At 39.7% G+C, this 18,050-nt stretch overlaps 1 protein-coding gene across 1 annotated transcript; it reads left to right on the forward strand.

Moving 5' to 3' along the window:
- Positions 1-14,548: 14,548 nt before the first annotated feature.
- LOC147416622 (uncharacterized) lies at positions 14,549-16,740 on the forward strand. Its single transcript, XM_086508214.1, has one exon. The coding sequence runs from the start codon at positions 15,597-15,599 to the stop codon at positions 16,158-16,160; it is 564 nt and encodes a 187-aa protein (XP_086364340.1). The 5' UTR covers positions 14,549-15,596; the 3' UTR covers positions 16,161-16,740.
- Positions 16,741-18,050: the final 1,310 nt, after the last annotated feature.

Genomic DNA, 18,050 nt, shown 5'->3' on the forward strand with positions numbered 1-18,050 from the left:
ACCATTACCAACTGGAACAATTGGTTTCAAAGGGTGACAAGCTCATTTCAAACGGTATGATCTACCCAAGGAAGGGGGGAGTGTTTTGTGGACATCCATCATTCACTGTTTTCCTCCTCTCAACCTTTTTCCTCCCTGACCTCTCAATTCCAATCTTAGGGAATGTACATATAAAGCTTTATACTCACAAAAAAAAAAAAAAGAGCAAGAGCAATTAGCAAACGAGTATGCACAATAAAAGTCAAAACATTGACTCAGACCTACACCTGTCACATCTGGTACAGTGAAGCAGAAACCTATGCCATAAAACACCTTTGATCCTCATCACTTGAGTGATGGAGGGTAAGGTAAGATTAGTACGATAGGAGTGTTTCTGTTTTAGAGTTGCGTGATTAGCGAAGTTCTCTTTTCCCACTGATGTGCCTCCTGGAGGTATTGTTTGTGTTTCATAGTGTGTACAGGAGCGTGTTGCTATTGATAGGATTTGGACCTTCATGGAACCTTCAAATCAAGCGCGACCATCAACACAAACAGGTGTTTCTTGTCCATTAGCATTGCCCTTATCTTTTTGCATCTATGATTGTCTGCTTTGATTGTGATTGGTAGCATAATATTCAGTGCATTTGCTTAGTATCAAACATTTAATTCAATGTAATGTTTTGTCATAATCACTCGTCTAGGTTTAAAAATCAAGCAGTCCGACTAAGCTAGTTTGACCAAGCTAGGTATTAGAAATCTTCTCTTAATACCATGGGGAATGCCTTCCTAATAAGCAATGGTTACTTAGGTTCTTAATCCGATTTAGGCAGCATTGTATGAAATGTACTAGGGCTTTCTAGTGGGCTTAACCCTATTGACCTTTAGCGTAAGTATTATAAAGGGAGTTTACTAATGTGATGACCTGGGGAGGGTAACAGTGTTATATGACCCCCCAAAGTTACAAAATTAAAATGATGAAAATGAACAAACAAAAAATCAAAGTGCCACAATGTAAAATTTTAAGCTGGAAGAGAAATCTCAGCTTGATTTGGTACTTCACTCACATGTATCGCCTATGGTACTAGAGCCCTAGAGGTTCCCAGCGTGGGCGCTTTTCCTTGAAAAGCAAAAAACCCAAGGCATACAAAATAAGCACACACATCATAATTGAATCAATGTGAAAAGACCTTGGGGGGTCAAAGAAAAAGTAATCAGTCAGGCGATGATTTCATGAGAAATTCCTTTTATGGTAGCTTAACTACAAGGTTTTCTAGATATAGCCTCTAGTCAGCCCTCCAACATGAATACTTGGCTCTCGCGATTAAACAACTTAATTGACCACAGAAAATTAAAAAGCTTATCCATGGTATTAATATTCGATCTCCAGTGCTTTTCGACCGTCATATTAGCGACCCCAGACTTGTTTAATTTTCTACCTTTACATCTGTTTATGCATTTGATTACATTGCAATTTAATGTTCATTGCTATCAAATTGTTTGAAATTCTTTGACCAATCAATTTGTCTACCTAAAACTGCATATGCTTTTTTAAGAGAATGCAATTACTGTGCCAATGTTGTTTGATTTTGCAGTGACTGAAGAAGGCTAAGGACATTCATCTCAAATGCTCTTCCACCTCGACGAACCAGCTTCAACTCAATAGCTTCCGAGGACGGAATCTACATCAGGAAGGGGGGCATGTTAACCCTCACGGCACACGGACACCCTATGATCTATAAACGTTGTATTATTTAGAGTCAGGTACCGGGCTTGTCGGACCAATAGGGAAAGGTAGAGTGATCGCCGATGAGAGGCGCACTTTAACTTGGACATTCAAGGGATTAGTTGGTTAAGCATGGGCGCCCAAGTGTGAATGGGGTGAGCTCCTATAAAAGCCAACTAAACCTAATTTTTACTCATTCTCTCATTTGTGCAATTGAAGAGTGCTCTTGCTCCATCTCCATCTTCTTCTTCTTCACCTCCTTGTGTGTGTGTGTGTGAGAGAGAGAGAGAGAGGGAGAGTGTGTGTGCGATCGAGCATTACGAAGGCACGACGGCGGCGAAGCGGTTGAGCGCAGCACGACTGCAGCTTCTTCTTCATCGCGGCGAGGAATCCACCACGAAGGCGAGCGTAGAGCGGTGAGTGACACACCCTTTGTTTTCTTGAGCTTGCTAGTTTAGGCTTGTTGTGTGCTTGGAGTCGTTTGTGGCTCGCATACGGTGTATTGGCAAGTCCCTTGCTTCGACAGTGCGGCAAGGAGCGCACAGGTGGTCAAGGCCGATACTATACACTAAAATGGGTTGTATGAGCCATGCGACCCATTCTAGCATATGGTATGGTTTGCGACCACCAAAACCATATTGGATGGCAACAAGAATTTGTAGGGGTGGGTATAAGAACTATTCTTATATCCCTCCAAATTTTCATAGCCATCCAATATATATGGGTGATTAGGAACCATAATATGTGCTAAAATGGGCCGTATGAGACATACGGTTCATTTAGTGTACAATATGGTTAGGGACTGTCCAAAACATATCCAATGGCCACAAGACTTTGCACGGATGGGGTGATCATCATTAATTCACTCTTGCAATGTTACACAACCATTCAATATGGTATGGGCGGTCAAGGCCCATATTATGCGCTAAAATGGGACGTATGAGCCATACAACCCATTTTAGCGCATAGTATGGGTCGGGATTTTCCAAACTATATTGGATGGCACATAAGACATTGCACAAGTAAGGGAGAGTATGATTTTTCCACCTTTGCAAATTTTTCGATATGGTATGGACAGTCAAGGCCCATACTATGTGCTAAAATGAGACATATAGCTCAGACGACAAATTGTACCACATAGTATAGGTTGAGACCTCTCAAACCACATAGTATGGGTTGAGACCTCTCAAACCACATTGGATGTCCATAAGAATTTTCATGGGGGAGATTTACTATTTCCTCACTTGTGCAAAGTGTCACAGCTGTTCAATATGGTTTGGGTGGTCAAAGCCCATACTATGCGCTAAAATGGACCGTATGAGCCATACCACCCATTCTAGAGCATAATATGGTTTGAGATCATCAAAACCATATTGGATGGCCACAAGAATTTGTACGGTGGGGATGAAATCTATTATTTCATCCCTGCAAACTTTCATAGCCATCCAATATGGTATGGATGATTAGGACCCATAATGTGTGCTAAAATGGGCCGTATGAAACATATGGTCTATTTTAGCACATAGTATGGTTAGGGACCACTCAAAACATATCGGACGGCCACAAGACTTTGTAGGGATTGGGGTGATCACCATTATTTAACCCTTGAAATGTTACACAACCATCTGATATGTTATGGATGGTCAAGGCCCATATTATGCGCTAAAATGGGATGTATAAGCCATACGGACCATTTTAGTGCATAGTATGGGTCGAGATTGCCCAAACTATATTGGATGGCCACAAGACTTTGCACGAGTAGGAGAGAGTATAATTTTTCTATCCCTGCAAATTTTGCCAGCCATCCGATATGGTATAAACAGTCAAGGCCCATACTATGTGCTAAAATGAGACATATGGCTCATACAATAAAGTTTAGCACATAGTATGGGTCGAGACCTCTCAAAACATTTTGGATGTCCATAAGACTTTGCGTGCACAAATTTGAGTACTATTTCCTCACTCGTCCAAAGTCTCACAGCTATTTGATATGGTTTGGGTGGTCAAAGCCCATACTATCCGTTAAAATGGACCATATGAGCCATACGACCCATTCTTGCGCATAGTATGGTTCGAGACCTCCGAAACCATATTGTATTGTTAGCAGACTTTGTACAAGTGGAAGTGAGCACTATTCTCCCATTGCTAAAATGTTTCATAAGCATCCAATATGGTATGAGCGATTAGGACCCATAATATGTGCTAAAATGGGTTGTATGAGGCATATGGTCTATTTTAGCACATAGTATGGTTAGGGACCACCCAAAACATATTGGACGGCCACAAGACTTTGCAAGGATTGGGGTGCTCACCATTATTTAACCCTTGTAATGTTACACAACCATATGATATGTTATGGATGATCAAGGCCCATATTATGCACTAAAATGGGACGTATAAGCCATACGACCCATTTTAGCGCATAGTATGGGTCGAGATTGCCCAAACTATATTGTATGGCCACAAGACTTTGCACGAGTAGGAGAGAGTATAATTTCTCTACCCCTGCAAATTTTCCCAGTCATCCGATATGGTATGGACAATCAAGGCCCATACTATGTGTTAAAATGAGACATATGGCTCATACAATAAATTTTAGCACATAGTATGGGTCAAGACCTCTCAAACCATATTGGATGTCCATAAGACTTTTCATGGGAAAGTTGAGTACTATTTCCTCACTCGTCCAAATTTTCATAGCTATTCGATATAGTTTGGGTGGTCAAAGCCCATACTATGCGTTAAAATGGACCTTATGAGCCATACTACCCATTCTTGTGCATAGTATGGTTTGAGACTTTGTACAAGTGGAACTGAGCACTATTCTCCCATCCCTACAATGTTTCATAGCCATCCGATATGGTGTGGGCGATCAAGGCCCATAATATGTGCTAAAATGGATCGTATGAGACATACGGTACATTTTAGCACATAGTATGGTTCGGGACCGCCGTCCAACAAGCCACAAAGCTTTTTCATGAGTGGGGGTGAGAACCATTAGTTCACCTTGTACAATGTTACACAATCATCTGATATGATATGGGCAGTTAAAGCCCATACTATATGCTAAAATGGGATATATGGCTCATACAACCCATTTTAGCGTATAGTATGGGACTTGACCACCCATACCATATCGGATGAATGTTCAACTTTGCACGGCTAGAAGCATAGTTCTCACTCATATCCGTACAATTTTTCACATCCATTCAATATGGTTTGGATGGTCTTGACCCATACTATGCGCTAAAATGGACCGTATAAGTCATATGGCCCATTTTAGCGCATAGTATGGGCCTTGACAGCCCATACCAGTTTGGATGGATGTGCAACTTTATACAAGTGAGGGAATGATACTCATATACATCCTTGCAAAGTCTTACACTCATCCGTTTTGGCGGTCTCGATCCATACTATACGCTAAAATGGGTCGTTTGGCTCATACAATCCATTTTAGCGCATAGTATTGGCCTTGATCGCCCATACCATAGCGTATGGCTGCAAAAATTTACACATGTAGGAAAATAGTGCTCACCCCCACCCATAAAAAGTGGCAGCCATCCGAATTGGTATGGATGGTCAAGGCCCATACTGTGTGCTAAAATGGGCCGTATTGGCCATTTCAGCACATAGTATGGTTTGCGACCACCCAAAACATATTGGATGGTCACAAGTATTTTTCACGAGTAGGGATGAGAACCATTTCACCACCCCTACAAAGTTTCATAGCCATCCAATATGGTATGGGTAGTCAAGGCCCATAATATGTGCTAAAATGTGTCATATGAGCCATACGACCCATTTTAGCGCATATTATGGTTTGGGACTCTCCAAATCATATTAGATGGCCATGAGAATTTTCATGGATGGGTGTGAGCACCACTTACCCAACCCTACAAAGTGTCACAACCATCCAATATGGTATGGGCAATCAAGGCCCATACTATGCGCTAAAATGGGACATATGGCTCATGTAAGCCCATTTTAGCCCATAGTATGGGTCGGGACTGACTAAACCATATCGGATGACCATGAGACTTTGCACGAGTGGGTGTGAGTACCATTCAGCCACTCTTAAAAATTCACACATCTATCCGCTATAGTTTGGGTGGTCAAGGGCCATACTATGTGCTAAAATGGGACATATGGCTCATACAACCCATTTTAGCTTCTATCATGAGGATATGATCATCTAGTATTGTTGGATCTTTTTCCATGTACATGGGTATTTATATGGTTGTCTATATTTCCTGGATTGGGACATGCTTGTCTATATAGTTTCTATATGATTAGATTGATTGCCACATACGTAGACCTTTATATGTTCATCAACATTGGTATCCTTTTATAATGGATTAGGACATGCTTGTCCATATAGTTTCTATATGGATGTTTACATGATCCTCTACAAGTGCATCTGCAATGTTGTCTCTATGGTCATCTATACAATTGCCTACATGGACATATACATGGTTAACTTTGTAAAGATTGGTTATCTAGGTGGATCATCAATATGATATCAATAGAGTCATCTTGATTGCTATCTTTCTATATGATGGATTAGGATATGATCATCTTTATATGGCTCTATGGATCATCAATATGATATCAATAGAGTCATCTTGATTGCTATCTTTCTATATGATGGATTAGGATATGATCATCTTTATATGGCTCTATGGAAATCTATATTGGACTCTATATGGTTGTCTCTGTGACTATCTACATGAAAATTTATTTAGTCCTCTACATTGGCATCCATATGGTCATCTAAATATAGTGCTATCCTTTTTTCATAGACCACAAGACCAAAAGGGATTTCTCCAAGCCCTTTTAAAATGGTTCTTTGTATGGGTAACTAGATTAGATTATTTTTCATATCATCATCATTATAGTTGCATATATGATCAACCAGATTGGTGTATACTTAGACAACTAGCTCATCATCTATATGGACAACTAGATTTTCATCAACTAAAATCTATAAACTCTGTTTTTTATCTCTCCTTCTCTCTCTCTCTCCCCTCTCTCTCTCTCTCTCTCTCTCTTTCTCTCTCTCTCTCTCTCTCTCTCTCTCTCTCTCTCTCTCGCGCCAGGGGGATCCAAGGGGGGCGACGACAACTACTTAGCCCCCCTATGGCGGAGGAGGTCGGGGGCAACGTCACCGAAGGTTGGGAATACATGTATTTTTGGATATGAATTTGTATATAATTTTAAAAAAAATGACATGATATTTATCATGTGGTAGAGGGACTCTTATACACATTGTATGAGGAGAGAGAGAAAGAGAGGAAAATAGAGTCTCAATAGAGACAAGGAGTGACAAAGATTTAATCCACACATTCTTTGAGCTAGACAATCAGTAACATTCTCGTCAAAAAAGTCTATGCACGCATGTGGGTCCATGTTCAATCATCTCTACAAGTCTCATCAAGTGCCACGTAACTCGCCGAGTTGCGTGGCATGCAAACGGTTGGAGACGTGTCCACGTAACTCGTCAAGTTACGTGGACATTTGACATGTATGCCATGTCTTTGTCGCAAGAGTTCTTCTAGGAAGGCATCCATGCAACTTGCCGAGTTACGTGGCCTGCTTATGTGAATTTAGTAGGTTTTGTCACGTAGCTCGTCGAGTTACGTGGTTTGCCTATGTTGGCATAGCCGTGTTACTTGGCGAGTTATGTAGCAATGCCGAGTGTGTATGTACGTGAAAATAACCCGTCGTCTTTGTGGCATGACCACGTCACTCGACAAGTTATGTGTAGCTTCTTACCAATATCTAACTGAGTTTTAGAAATATACCACGCGTCATAAATTCTTGCTTCAGGCACGAGGGTAACTCGACGAGTTAGCCGTATTGCGGGGGTCACGCTTGGGTGCGAAGTGTGGGAAGTGGGTACATTCTATCTTGTATACACCCCCTTTCGTGATGTAGTCTTTGATAAAATTGTACTTTATGATGTTGATCACTTCATATTGGACCATCAATAAAATTTTCTTGTTTACTCTTTCTGTTAATGCAAAACATCATTTCATTTTGTGTTCCCATGTGTGTTTTCTGAATGAAGTTTCTTGCTTGTGATACGAAGGAGTCCCAATGGATTCTTGTTCACCCAAATTTGCAAGGATCACACAGTGAAATGAAAAGAAACTAGAAATGAAAAGAAATTCAAGTTATGGAAGGTTGAAAAATGAAGAGACCTTTTGACAAACTAGAAAAACATAATTTTTCAATGCTTCACGTGAAAAAGTAGGTCCAATCAATTAATAAAGTATCAAATGTATGCCCAAGGCTTTCTTTACAAACCAACAAATTATTCGATAATATTCTCAAGTGAAACATGCTTTGTTGACTAATCAAAATGTCATCTTTGATGAGAAGCTTATGGTACACTGAACAGGACATTTACAAAATTGTTTCCTTGAGTTTAGAGGTTTCTCTGATGGTTTGTTGTAAGATTGTTCTTTGAAGACAATTTGTTCCTATATTGCACGTCAATCACCTCTTCTCTCCTCAATTGCTTCTCTTGTATTTCATATATTAGAGCAAGTTCCTATATTGCATGTCAATCATCTCTTCTCTCCGTAATTGTTTCTCTTGTATTTCATATCTCAAATACAAAGGTGTGCCTTCGGGCATCACTCAACCATAATAGAACCCATGACTTGAGTCACAGATATCAAATGCTCAACCAATTGTAGCTAGCTCTCGTCAATAAAATTGCTCTTTTCTGTTATGTTCACTTAAAGTGGTACGTTAACTTTATGTAAAGTAGAAAGTCTTTTGACTTTCCATCGGTAAAAGTCTTTTCATCTTCTACAATGTTACCATTCACTTTTGCATTTTAGATCTTCTTACCCTCCACTTTTGCATTTTTATTGTAAAGTTTTTTTTAAAGTCAACCAATGCATGACACTTAGATGTCCTCTCCTTCCTTGAAAATTTTAAGCTCCATTAGTATGATGAGCGACCCTCGGTTGTCTCCCTCCCTCCCTCCCTCTCTCTCTCTCTCTTTGGCGCTCAATCCCCTGTGTCGTCGAAGCTTGCAGACTACACGGCCACTTCAAGGAGTTGTCACCACGTGCCGGGGGAGGAATCCCTCCCCCTTTTATAATAGTATAGATTATGTATAGTATAGAAGTTAATAAACACCCTTAAAATTCCTTATGCAAGGCACTAAAACGGAAATAATAAATAAAAGGTGATAATTTGTTTCAAAATCAGGTGACTTTGACACCACCATTACCTCTAGAGTGACTCCTACATTGCCTCCTTTGGAGATCGAGGAGGGAGAAAGACCAAAAAAATCCTAAAAGGGGATTTCCAAGTGAGGCGAGTTTAGTGTAAGTGGACCCTTTGTCCACCTGCACTGAATTTGTGCCAAATGAAAACGCGTTCTTTTAGGCGTACCACATGCATTGTTGCTCATGTCTTGTTTTTCTACAAGTACACTTGTTACACTCATGGTTATGTATGGTAGATAAGTGCTTTGCAAGATTGAAAAAATTGTGTATCAACGCCGCCTGAAAATCTAATAACACCAAATATGTGTGTTGAATGCTGAAAAAAGCAGTTTTAAGTGGGATCTTCCTTGGATTCTTTCACTGTGGTCCAATAGGTAGGAGAAAGAGAGAAAGGAAAAATTCTCCAAAAACTAAGAAAAGAAGCTTAAAAGAGTACTAAAAATAGGTAAAATCTCTAAAATCTCCTCCATTAAAAAGCATAGAAAAAAAAAAGCATAGAAGAAAAGACTCCTTTGTATTCATTCAATGCCCTAGATGCAAGAAAGCATTTAATTTAATTGGAAGTGGATTGGATTGTCATCTCCCAACTCCAAAGTTTAATCTCAAACTAAAACTTTTACTCAATTGGGAAACATGTGAACTTATCGAGATTCTATGCGCGTGCCATGTATGGAGAACTTCTAGGTTCCAAGCTTACTATTTTAGTTTCCTTAATGGGAAGGTAGACAAGCCAAGGCAACTCTCTCACATAAAACTATAGTAAGAGCACGTAATTCAACCATTCAAAGCTAACGTTTGCCTAGATCTCGTGAAACTTGAGTTTAAAATGTATTTTGGAAAACCCTTTTCTACAAGAAAAGAGAAGAACAATGTAGCATGCGTTGGGGCACAGCTGGCTAAGTTAAAACCAATGAGATAAAGCCACTTTCTTTATAGTGGATATTGTAAATTAAGGAAGCTATAGGCTATAGTTGCCTCTCCATTAGAGTTAGAGATTCTTACACTCTACAAGATTGTTTATCTCGATACATAGATCTAGATAAACAAGATCGCACAACCAAGCCATCCTGCTTTGCACCCAAATCATCAGATACTGCTATAATTTGAAATAGATTTGGAAAGCCAGGAACCTCTTCATCTTTGAGGGGAAACATGTAATGCCACAATTTAAAGATATTCCAAGTGAGAGCTCTGAGCTCATCTATGCGTAGGCTGAAAGAGAGGAGTGGCTGATAATATCAAAGATTGGAAACATGCACTCGGTTGCATTGGCCACTTGAGTGTTCTGTCTTAGAAACTCGTTGCATGATTTCTTCTGTGTCACTACACTTGTCCTTTTGAAAGCTTTGCCCCTCAAGGCACATGTAGTACTTTGGTTGATTGTGTATTCTTTTTTGAGTTGATCTAACATCTCCACTCACAATTGTGAGTAAGGCCAAAAAAAGAAAAGAAAAAAAAGAGAATAGATGAATCCATGCTTTGCACAATGGATATTTTAAACTAGGGAGACTTTGGCCCAATATTGCCTAAGTTGCTCCTAGAAAATTCACATTTTAGATCAAAAAACCAATTTATTAGCCTTGGTTTTCATGGTGAAATAAACTAGACAACAAAAATATGCTCAACTCTAAAATAATTATTGGGATTTGAATCTAAAATGCATATATTTTTTACCTTGAAACTTAAGGGCCACTGAAGTTATAGTTGGAAGTTTCATTTATATTGAGGAAACTTACACTAAAAAGCGGGGACGTATGTGAGTAGGGTTGCTTTTGGACAGTCTTTTTACTTATTTTTGGGTATTTTACTCATGTTTAATCGGTGAAAATGTTTGCTACCTTGCAAAAAATACATCAAATTATCAGAATGAAACTATACAATTTGGAAATTTTGAAGAAGGGCATGGGTGCTTGTTAAAAATCAAGATGGGGCCGGGCTCAACCGTGCGAACGAGGCCACAAAGTCAAATGCACTCTCTTGCATAGGTAAGTCTATGGCCCATTACTCATGAGTCATGATGCCAAAATTATCGAATATTGTAGAAGGGGAAAATAGGAGAATGGCATGGGAAAGAGACATGAAACTACATGGAATGCAAAAGGCCAAAAGTATCATTGTCATGGGGAGTTGATATGCAAGTACAAGCACATGATTGCCAATGAAGCAAAAATGAAGAAAGACAAAGAAGTGGATATTCCTCTATTGTTGGGAAGCTTTCTCAAAAGAGGAGAGGAAAAAAAAAAAAAAAGGCTTTAGTGGAGGTGGGGAGTCCCCTCTCTCTCTCTCTCTCTCTCACACACACACACACACACACACACACACACCCCAAAAAGAGAGATGAGATGATTGTGGGCGCATGCTCTTATGTGGATTGATATAAGGAGGCGTGGCTTGAAAGGGATGGGGAAATTGGGCAATGCAAGACACTACGATCTGTCCTCCTTGTATTGATCAAAAGCAAAGCCAAGCATGACAAAATTGCAACTATTGTTTGTGATAGTGAAAGACTAAGGATATTTGTATGGGTAGGTGAGCCCTTTGTCAAAGAAGTGCTTGTGTGTACACCCATGAATGAATTTAAGGTCCACCCATGTTTAGTGTCAAAGAGAATCCTTTTCCTTGTCATTATAGAAATCCCATTGATTTATTCCTTACAAGGCTACTACTCATCATCATAAAGAAACCAAATACAACCAAAGATTGTGATTAGTAACTAAAGAGTCCATGCACTTTGCTCTTCCCTCACTCGTCGGCAACACGAGGGAGGTGAGGCCCCAAGGTGAGACACGTTTGATAATACATATCAATCCGCAACTTATGTTTCTTTTCAACTGTGGCCCCCTTTTTGTCCCAAGTTTGCGACGTATCACCAATGGCTAGCTTTCATAGATGGACCCTTGATCCAACTTTAGAGAAAAAGTCTTTCCTAATTTAAGTTTCAACCAATGACCATTGGTTGTTAAGAACCCCCCTCCCCCACCAAAACCATTGTTGCTATTGTCCAAGGAGTAAAATTAATTCCTTTTTGCATTTTATCACAAACTACTTAAAAAATTTCTCAATTTTTTGATATTCAAATATTTGTATTAATTAAAATAATATTCATGACAAGACCTTGTAATTATTTGGGTTGATAAATATAATTCACTCATAGTGAGTTTTGCTTAAAAAAATTTAAAAAATTTAAAAACACATAGTGCAAAGTTCAAGCAAACTCTAGGGAGAAGAAAAGGATAGGGTTGAAAGAGAAACAATAATTCACGCAAGGACACCTATTTATATATATAGAATACAAAAACTTTTGACTTTGCACTGTCAAGAGGCTTTTGATTTCTTACCTTTCCCTTTTTCCTTTTGCATTTTAGGTATTGTGAAAAAGAGTTTTTATTTTTCTAAAATTGTTGAGATCTATTAGGTGTATGGAATCATAATTATTAATGGTGAAAATAATGTATATAGAATACAAAAGCTTTTGGATTTCCACTTTAAAGATAGAGGCTTTTGATTTCGTAATTCTTACCCTTCACTTTTGTATTTTAGATATTTTTAAAAAAGCTTTTTATTCTTTGAAATTGTGTAGATTGGCTATAAGATTTTTTTTTTTTTTTTTTTGCTGCAAAACTCAAATGGTGAGTAGATTATATTATCATAACCAATAAATTACAAATTCTAGCCATGATCATGTCGAGCCATGACATCTTCCAAGGATCTTAGAACAATGTTCGAGCCGATACTTTTATCCATGTGAGTCCTTCTTTCTTTGTGAGACAAGGTTATAAGGTATTCCTAATGGCTTCTACCTACATAGTGCAAGGACACTCTAAAAACAAGAAAACTATTTGGAGAAATTAAAAGAGAAGGAAAACACAAATGTACCAACGTGCACTCCACCTACTCTTTATATGAACTTCATCATAAAGTCTTTTGAATTTGCACCTTCATGTGTCTTTTCATTCTTATACTCACCCTTCACTTATGTACTTGAAATTTTTATTTTTTTTTCCGTGATTGGGAGACCCTAATGGCCATATGGAATTTTAATTATTAGTGGTAATTGTGAGAATGATAAATCTCGGTATACATGGCCATACCTAGAGGTTATTTTTACATGGATAACCGAACAAAACGTTCACTAGAGAGGGTGGTCAATCACATGTCCATGTCTCCTCATCATCACAAGCTAAGCACCTCTTACTAATATATACAAAGTAGCCAAATATGTCCATTTTGTAGCTCAACAAGGTAAAATATCAAAGTGGCTTACATATGATGATAGAGAGTATGTATAAACATGAAAAAAAACAATATTTTCCATAATTAACTTTTTAGTATGGTACTAAGCAACAAGCTAAATTCAACAGTTCCACAAATTGCCCCAAATAGTTTCAACTTTCAAGCTTCCTCCTTAAGTAGGCCAAGTATAGCTAAGTAGTTTCTCTGAATGCTTGATGTTTTCAATGAAACGTGGGAAGAGTGCCACGAGGTGATTGACATGGGATCGATCGTTCTCATATGAAGGTGGCGTCCATCGCTTGATCTAGGTCATTGATTAGGGAATGCTAAATGTTAATCTATCTTCTCTGCACGTCAGCTCGGATTGTTCTTTGGGTAAAAGCATGTTAACATGACATGCTTTTTTGTGTTAATTAGTTAGCATATTCAAATTAACACATCTAAACAAAATTGGACGTACGATAAAATTTTCACAAATAAGATCAAAATTTGTCGAAGTTTGTACATTTAAATTCCTTGTTTCAAGAGCTTTCTATTGAATATATATCACACGTCATAAATCTTAAAGATCTAGCTCATGTTATTGTACTAGTTAGCATATGTCAAAATTATAGTAATTAGCACTGTCCTGAATAGCTTAAACCATGTCACGTTAACATGCTTTCACCTCTCTGCAACTCGAGGAAAGTCTAATTTTTGTACTCTATGGAAAATAAAGTTGGGGAAAACAACCCCCATTAGCTTAACCTTGATGACATATTCAAGTACTTTGTTAATAGAGTTATTGTCTAATGATAAGGAGGGCTTGGTAAGTTGCATCAAGCAACCATCATTTGGCAACATCAAGCAACCATCGCTTGGCAATGTCTAATTATTGAGCTCACTAACATTGGTAACTAGCAAAATTTGGTGCTTAAATTTTTGCTTTATTTAAAGGAAGAATTTAATTTTAACTTTTCTCGGAACCAACTCATGAGCTTCCCCAAAAGTTGGATTGCATGCCTCCTTGGTAATGTGTACAAAATGGGTTTTGGAAGAAGCAAAACTTTGTAGAAAAGGAAAAGCTCATTGAAGGAGCTGTTGGAAGGAATATGAAGTGATTCAATCAAAAGAGAGAAAAGGGTGGACGGCAACTTGTTTTTTCCATACACGCCACTTTCACTTATTAGAATAAGTCTGGTTACAATGGGGAAGATCATGCATGTGTGAGTGGATAAGGGAGGTTGAATGAAAAAGTGGGAGAGAATTGAATGATACAGTACTTAAGGAAAGAGAGAGAGAGAGAGAGAGAGAGAGAGAGAGAGAGAGAGAGAGGGCACCCACCCAAAAGCATATTTATTGGCATGCACCCTAGCCCCTATATAATTGTGGTAGGCCTTCTTAGCCTTTGAATGCAAAGCCTCACTTTCTATTGTTTTCATTTAGCTCTAGAGCTAGCTTACCTTGAGGCAATGCACCTAGCTCCCTTCATCATCATTTCATGATTAGCTACTTGCTTCAAAATATCTTGACTGGCTTGCTCCCCCCTTCCCTTCTAATTTGATATTCATTACCTCCTCTGTCTATCTCTTTTGCATTGCACAATGCTGATCAATTTCATCAACAGATGATCATACTCTTTCAGGGTTATTAATCCTTTTATAATCACAATGCCTCTTGTTTGATCAAGATTATATGCACTAGTGGAATGTTGATGTGATTATCCCTCTTGTCTTGCCAAAATCAATTTGATTTTATGCACTTAATTTGCATTGAACACCACAAGAAGAGCATTAAGTGTGGCGAAATGTACGGTGTACTGCTGTAGGCTCATCTTGTGATAGTGCAACGATCGACCAAATTCTATTTACATTCTAGATCAAGCTCTTATAACCATGAATTAGCCAATTAAGCCCAATTCATGATACTCACTAATATTGTGGTTGAGCTTTACCAATCAAACTACTCTAATTAGCTCTATTTTTCGGCTGGGAGGATCGGATTCGAACATAAGCAAGCGGCTAAGTCGAATCCATTGTGGGGAAAGTTAAGTCCTTCTCATTAGCATATGAAGTTCCCTTCTAATTAGCTCCCATAGTCCTTATAATCAGCACCAATAGGAATCATTCATAGTTCTAATTAGCATATGAAGCACCCATAGTACTTCTAAGTCGAATCCATTGTGGGGAAAGTTAAGTCCTTCTCATTAGCATATGAAGTTCCCTTCTAATTAGCTCCCATAGTCCTTATAATCAGCACCAATAGGAATCATTCATAGTTCTAATTAGCATATGAAGCACCCATAGTACTTCTATTGCCAATCTATTCCTTGAATAGGTAGACAAGTAGGTGACTTCCAGCTGTAGTATCACTTTTATACATATCAGCACTTTGCATTTTGTTTATATAGCTTTGTGGCAGGCAATCTGGCAAAAACCATGAGAACCCACACAGGAGCAGAGAGGCTCCTAGGCTTGGCTATGCCTGAATCAAAGCAACAGCGCCATATCCACACAGATTGGGAGATCTCAGAGGAAGAGGTGTGGGAGATGGAAAGCTTTGGAATCAATGGAACTGCAACAACAGCCGCCAAAGAGACCTCAAGAAGATACAATTTACTACCCAAATCACGCAGCAGCATGTCGCTCGCAGCACAGAAGTATGTGGCTACATCCGCTGCCATGGACGTGCCTGCCTCAGAGAGTACTGCAGGAAATGCAGGAGGTCATGGAGGAAGTAAGGGGAGCAGGCGGGGCGAAATGGCGAGAAGCTTGAATATCGTGGGGGTAAGAAAGAAGCTTGGAGGCGGAGGCTATGGCGGAGACGATGACGATGATGATGAAGAAAAGCCTGCAGGCATAACGCCGCCCCATGTCATCACGTCACGTCAACGTACGGCGATGGCGTGCTCTGTGATGGAGGGAGTTGGGCGGACACTTAAGGGGCGCGACCTCAGAAATGTCCGGAACGCGGTGTGGAAGCATACTGGCTTTTATGGTTGACCCTGTGGCTTTGGGGAAAATTTGAATTCAAATAGAGACTGGGCCTTAAGGGTTTGACTACTCCTCGGACTCGCATGCAATGTAGTTTTGAGTACAATTCTCTACATCAAATTTGGTGGACATTTTTGTACAATGTAGCCTTCTTGGACAGACCTACGTGTTAAACTCTCTCTCTCTCTCTCTCTCTCTCTCTCTCTCTCTCTCGTTGAGTTTGTATGCTCCTCCTTAAAAAAAAAAAAAAAAAAGAGGTAGAAGTGTATTAAGAGAAAAAAGAATTAAGTTACAAAGAACCCTCAGAGAGGGAAGGGTTGGCCCCAAACAAGTCCACATTACAGGGAATCTCTCATACGTAGCCTAGCTCCTCCTTGTGTGTAAGAACACTTGGGTTCTTGGAATTATATAAGAACCTTGATTAGAACCTATTTGTTCTTCGTTTTCTTGTCCATCTTTGTTCATCTCTTGAAGGCGTGTGGCATTACGCAAGACACTCATATAAACAAAATAATTCACTATCTATACTATAATAAAAGGTGGAGGGATTTCGGCCCCTGCCACATGGCAGAATGTGCTTGCTCTGATAGCTTGTGTGTGTGTGTGTGTGTGTGTGTGTGTGAGAGAGAGAGAGAGAGAGAGAGAGAGAGAGAGAGAGAGAGAGAGAGAGAGAGAGAGAGAGAGCATTTTTGGAGCTGCAGTGAATTTCGATAGGCTTCAGGGAGTGCTTAGTGCTCATCACTGAGTCACTGCTACAATGTATGTTCAAGACAATGGAACTTTACCTACCCAAGTGGCGTATCAACTCTCTTGCTACACTACATAATGGGACAGGGCGAAAGGGGAAAATTTGCAAATTGAAGAAGAGAAGCAGTGCAAGTGAGGAGGCAATGCACGGTGTTGAGCTTGCGGAGGGTAGCTATGGTCTTAGCAACTAGAGCAAGCTTAGTGAGGGACGCTTCGAGCTCGTTGGTGGCACTATGTCTCTCTCTCTGTGTGTGTGTGTGTGTGTGTGTGTGTGTGTGTGTGTGTGCAATGTCTCTTCGTTTACCCGTGCACCATCATCACCATGCTTGGAGGTCTACCCACTCCCAGCGCTTTGACCGCTCATGAAGTTATAGCAGCATAGGGATCCAGTATGATACGAGAGAGAGAGAGAGAGAGAGAGAGAGAGAGAGAGAGAGAGAGAGAGAGAGAGAGAGAGAGAGAGAGAGAGAGGCTACACTCCCCGTGCCCCTACCCAATCCTCCAAGTTCATATGTGCAACTACTTCAACAAGACCTTTTCATCTGTGCTAACTATGAAAACAACTAATTAAGGTCATACAGATAGAACTTAATTAAGAAAGTTTCATTCACACTTTATGAATACCAAAAAGAGAGAGAGAGAGAGAGAGAGAGAGAGAGAGAGAGAGAGAGAGAGAGAGAGAGAGTACTTTGCTTGATCTTCTTTTATGAAATTTGTCAAGAGTGAGGAGCTTGAGGGTAAAGAGGGGCCATGCCGCCGTCGAAGGCGGTGCAATTTTACTAGTGATATTAATAGTCAAGGGTTGTTGGAAAACAACGTAGTGCTTGACACTGCCTTGGTCCACATGTATGCCAAGTGTGGTGGAGTTTGGAAAGCACGAAAAGTGCTTGAGGAGCACCATGTCCGGAATGTCGACTCTTGGAATGCACTGGTTGCAGGATATGGCAAACAGGGGCATGGCGAGGAAGCTCTGGGCACATTGATATGTGCAAAAGAATCAAGGGCTGTTGAGACAAAAAACCATGCTTAGCAATGCCTTCGTTGTCATTTATGCCAAAAATGGTTGAGGAGCTGCTTGTGCGAGATGTCCTCTCTTGGAGTGCAATGATTTCTTACTATGCCCAATAGGGGAAGGGCCACAAAGCTCTGGGC

Source organism: Adiantum capillus-veneris, unplaced genomic scaffold, assembly GCF_014529385.1.
Source record: "Adiantum capillus-veneris isolate H3 unplaced genomic scaffold, ASM1452938v2 Hic_scaffold_741, whole genome shotgun sequence".
Classification (NCBI taxonomy): Eukaryota; Viridiplantae; Streptophyta; class Polypodiopsida; order Polypodiales; family Pteridaceae; genus Adiantum; species Adiantum capillus-veneris.

What these genes read in the sequence shown, in the direction of transcription:
- LOC147416622 (XM_086508214.1), top strand. Translation starts at nt 15,597, where the DNA reads ATGAGAACCCACACAGGAGCAGAGAGGCTCCTAGGCTTGGCTATGCCT.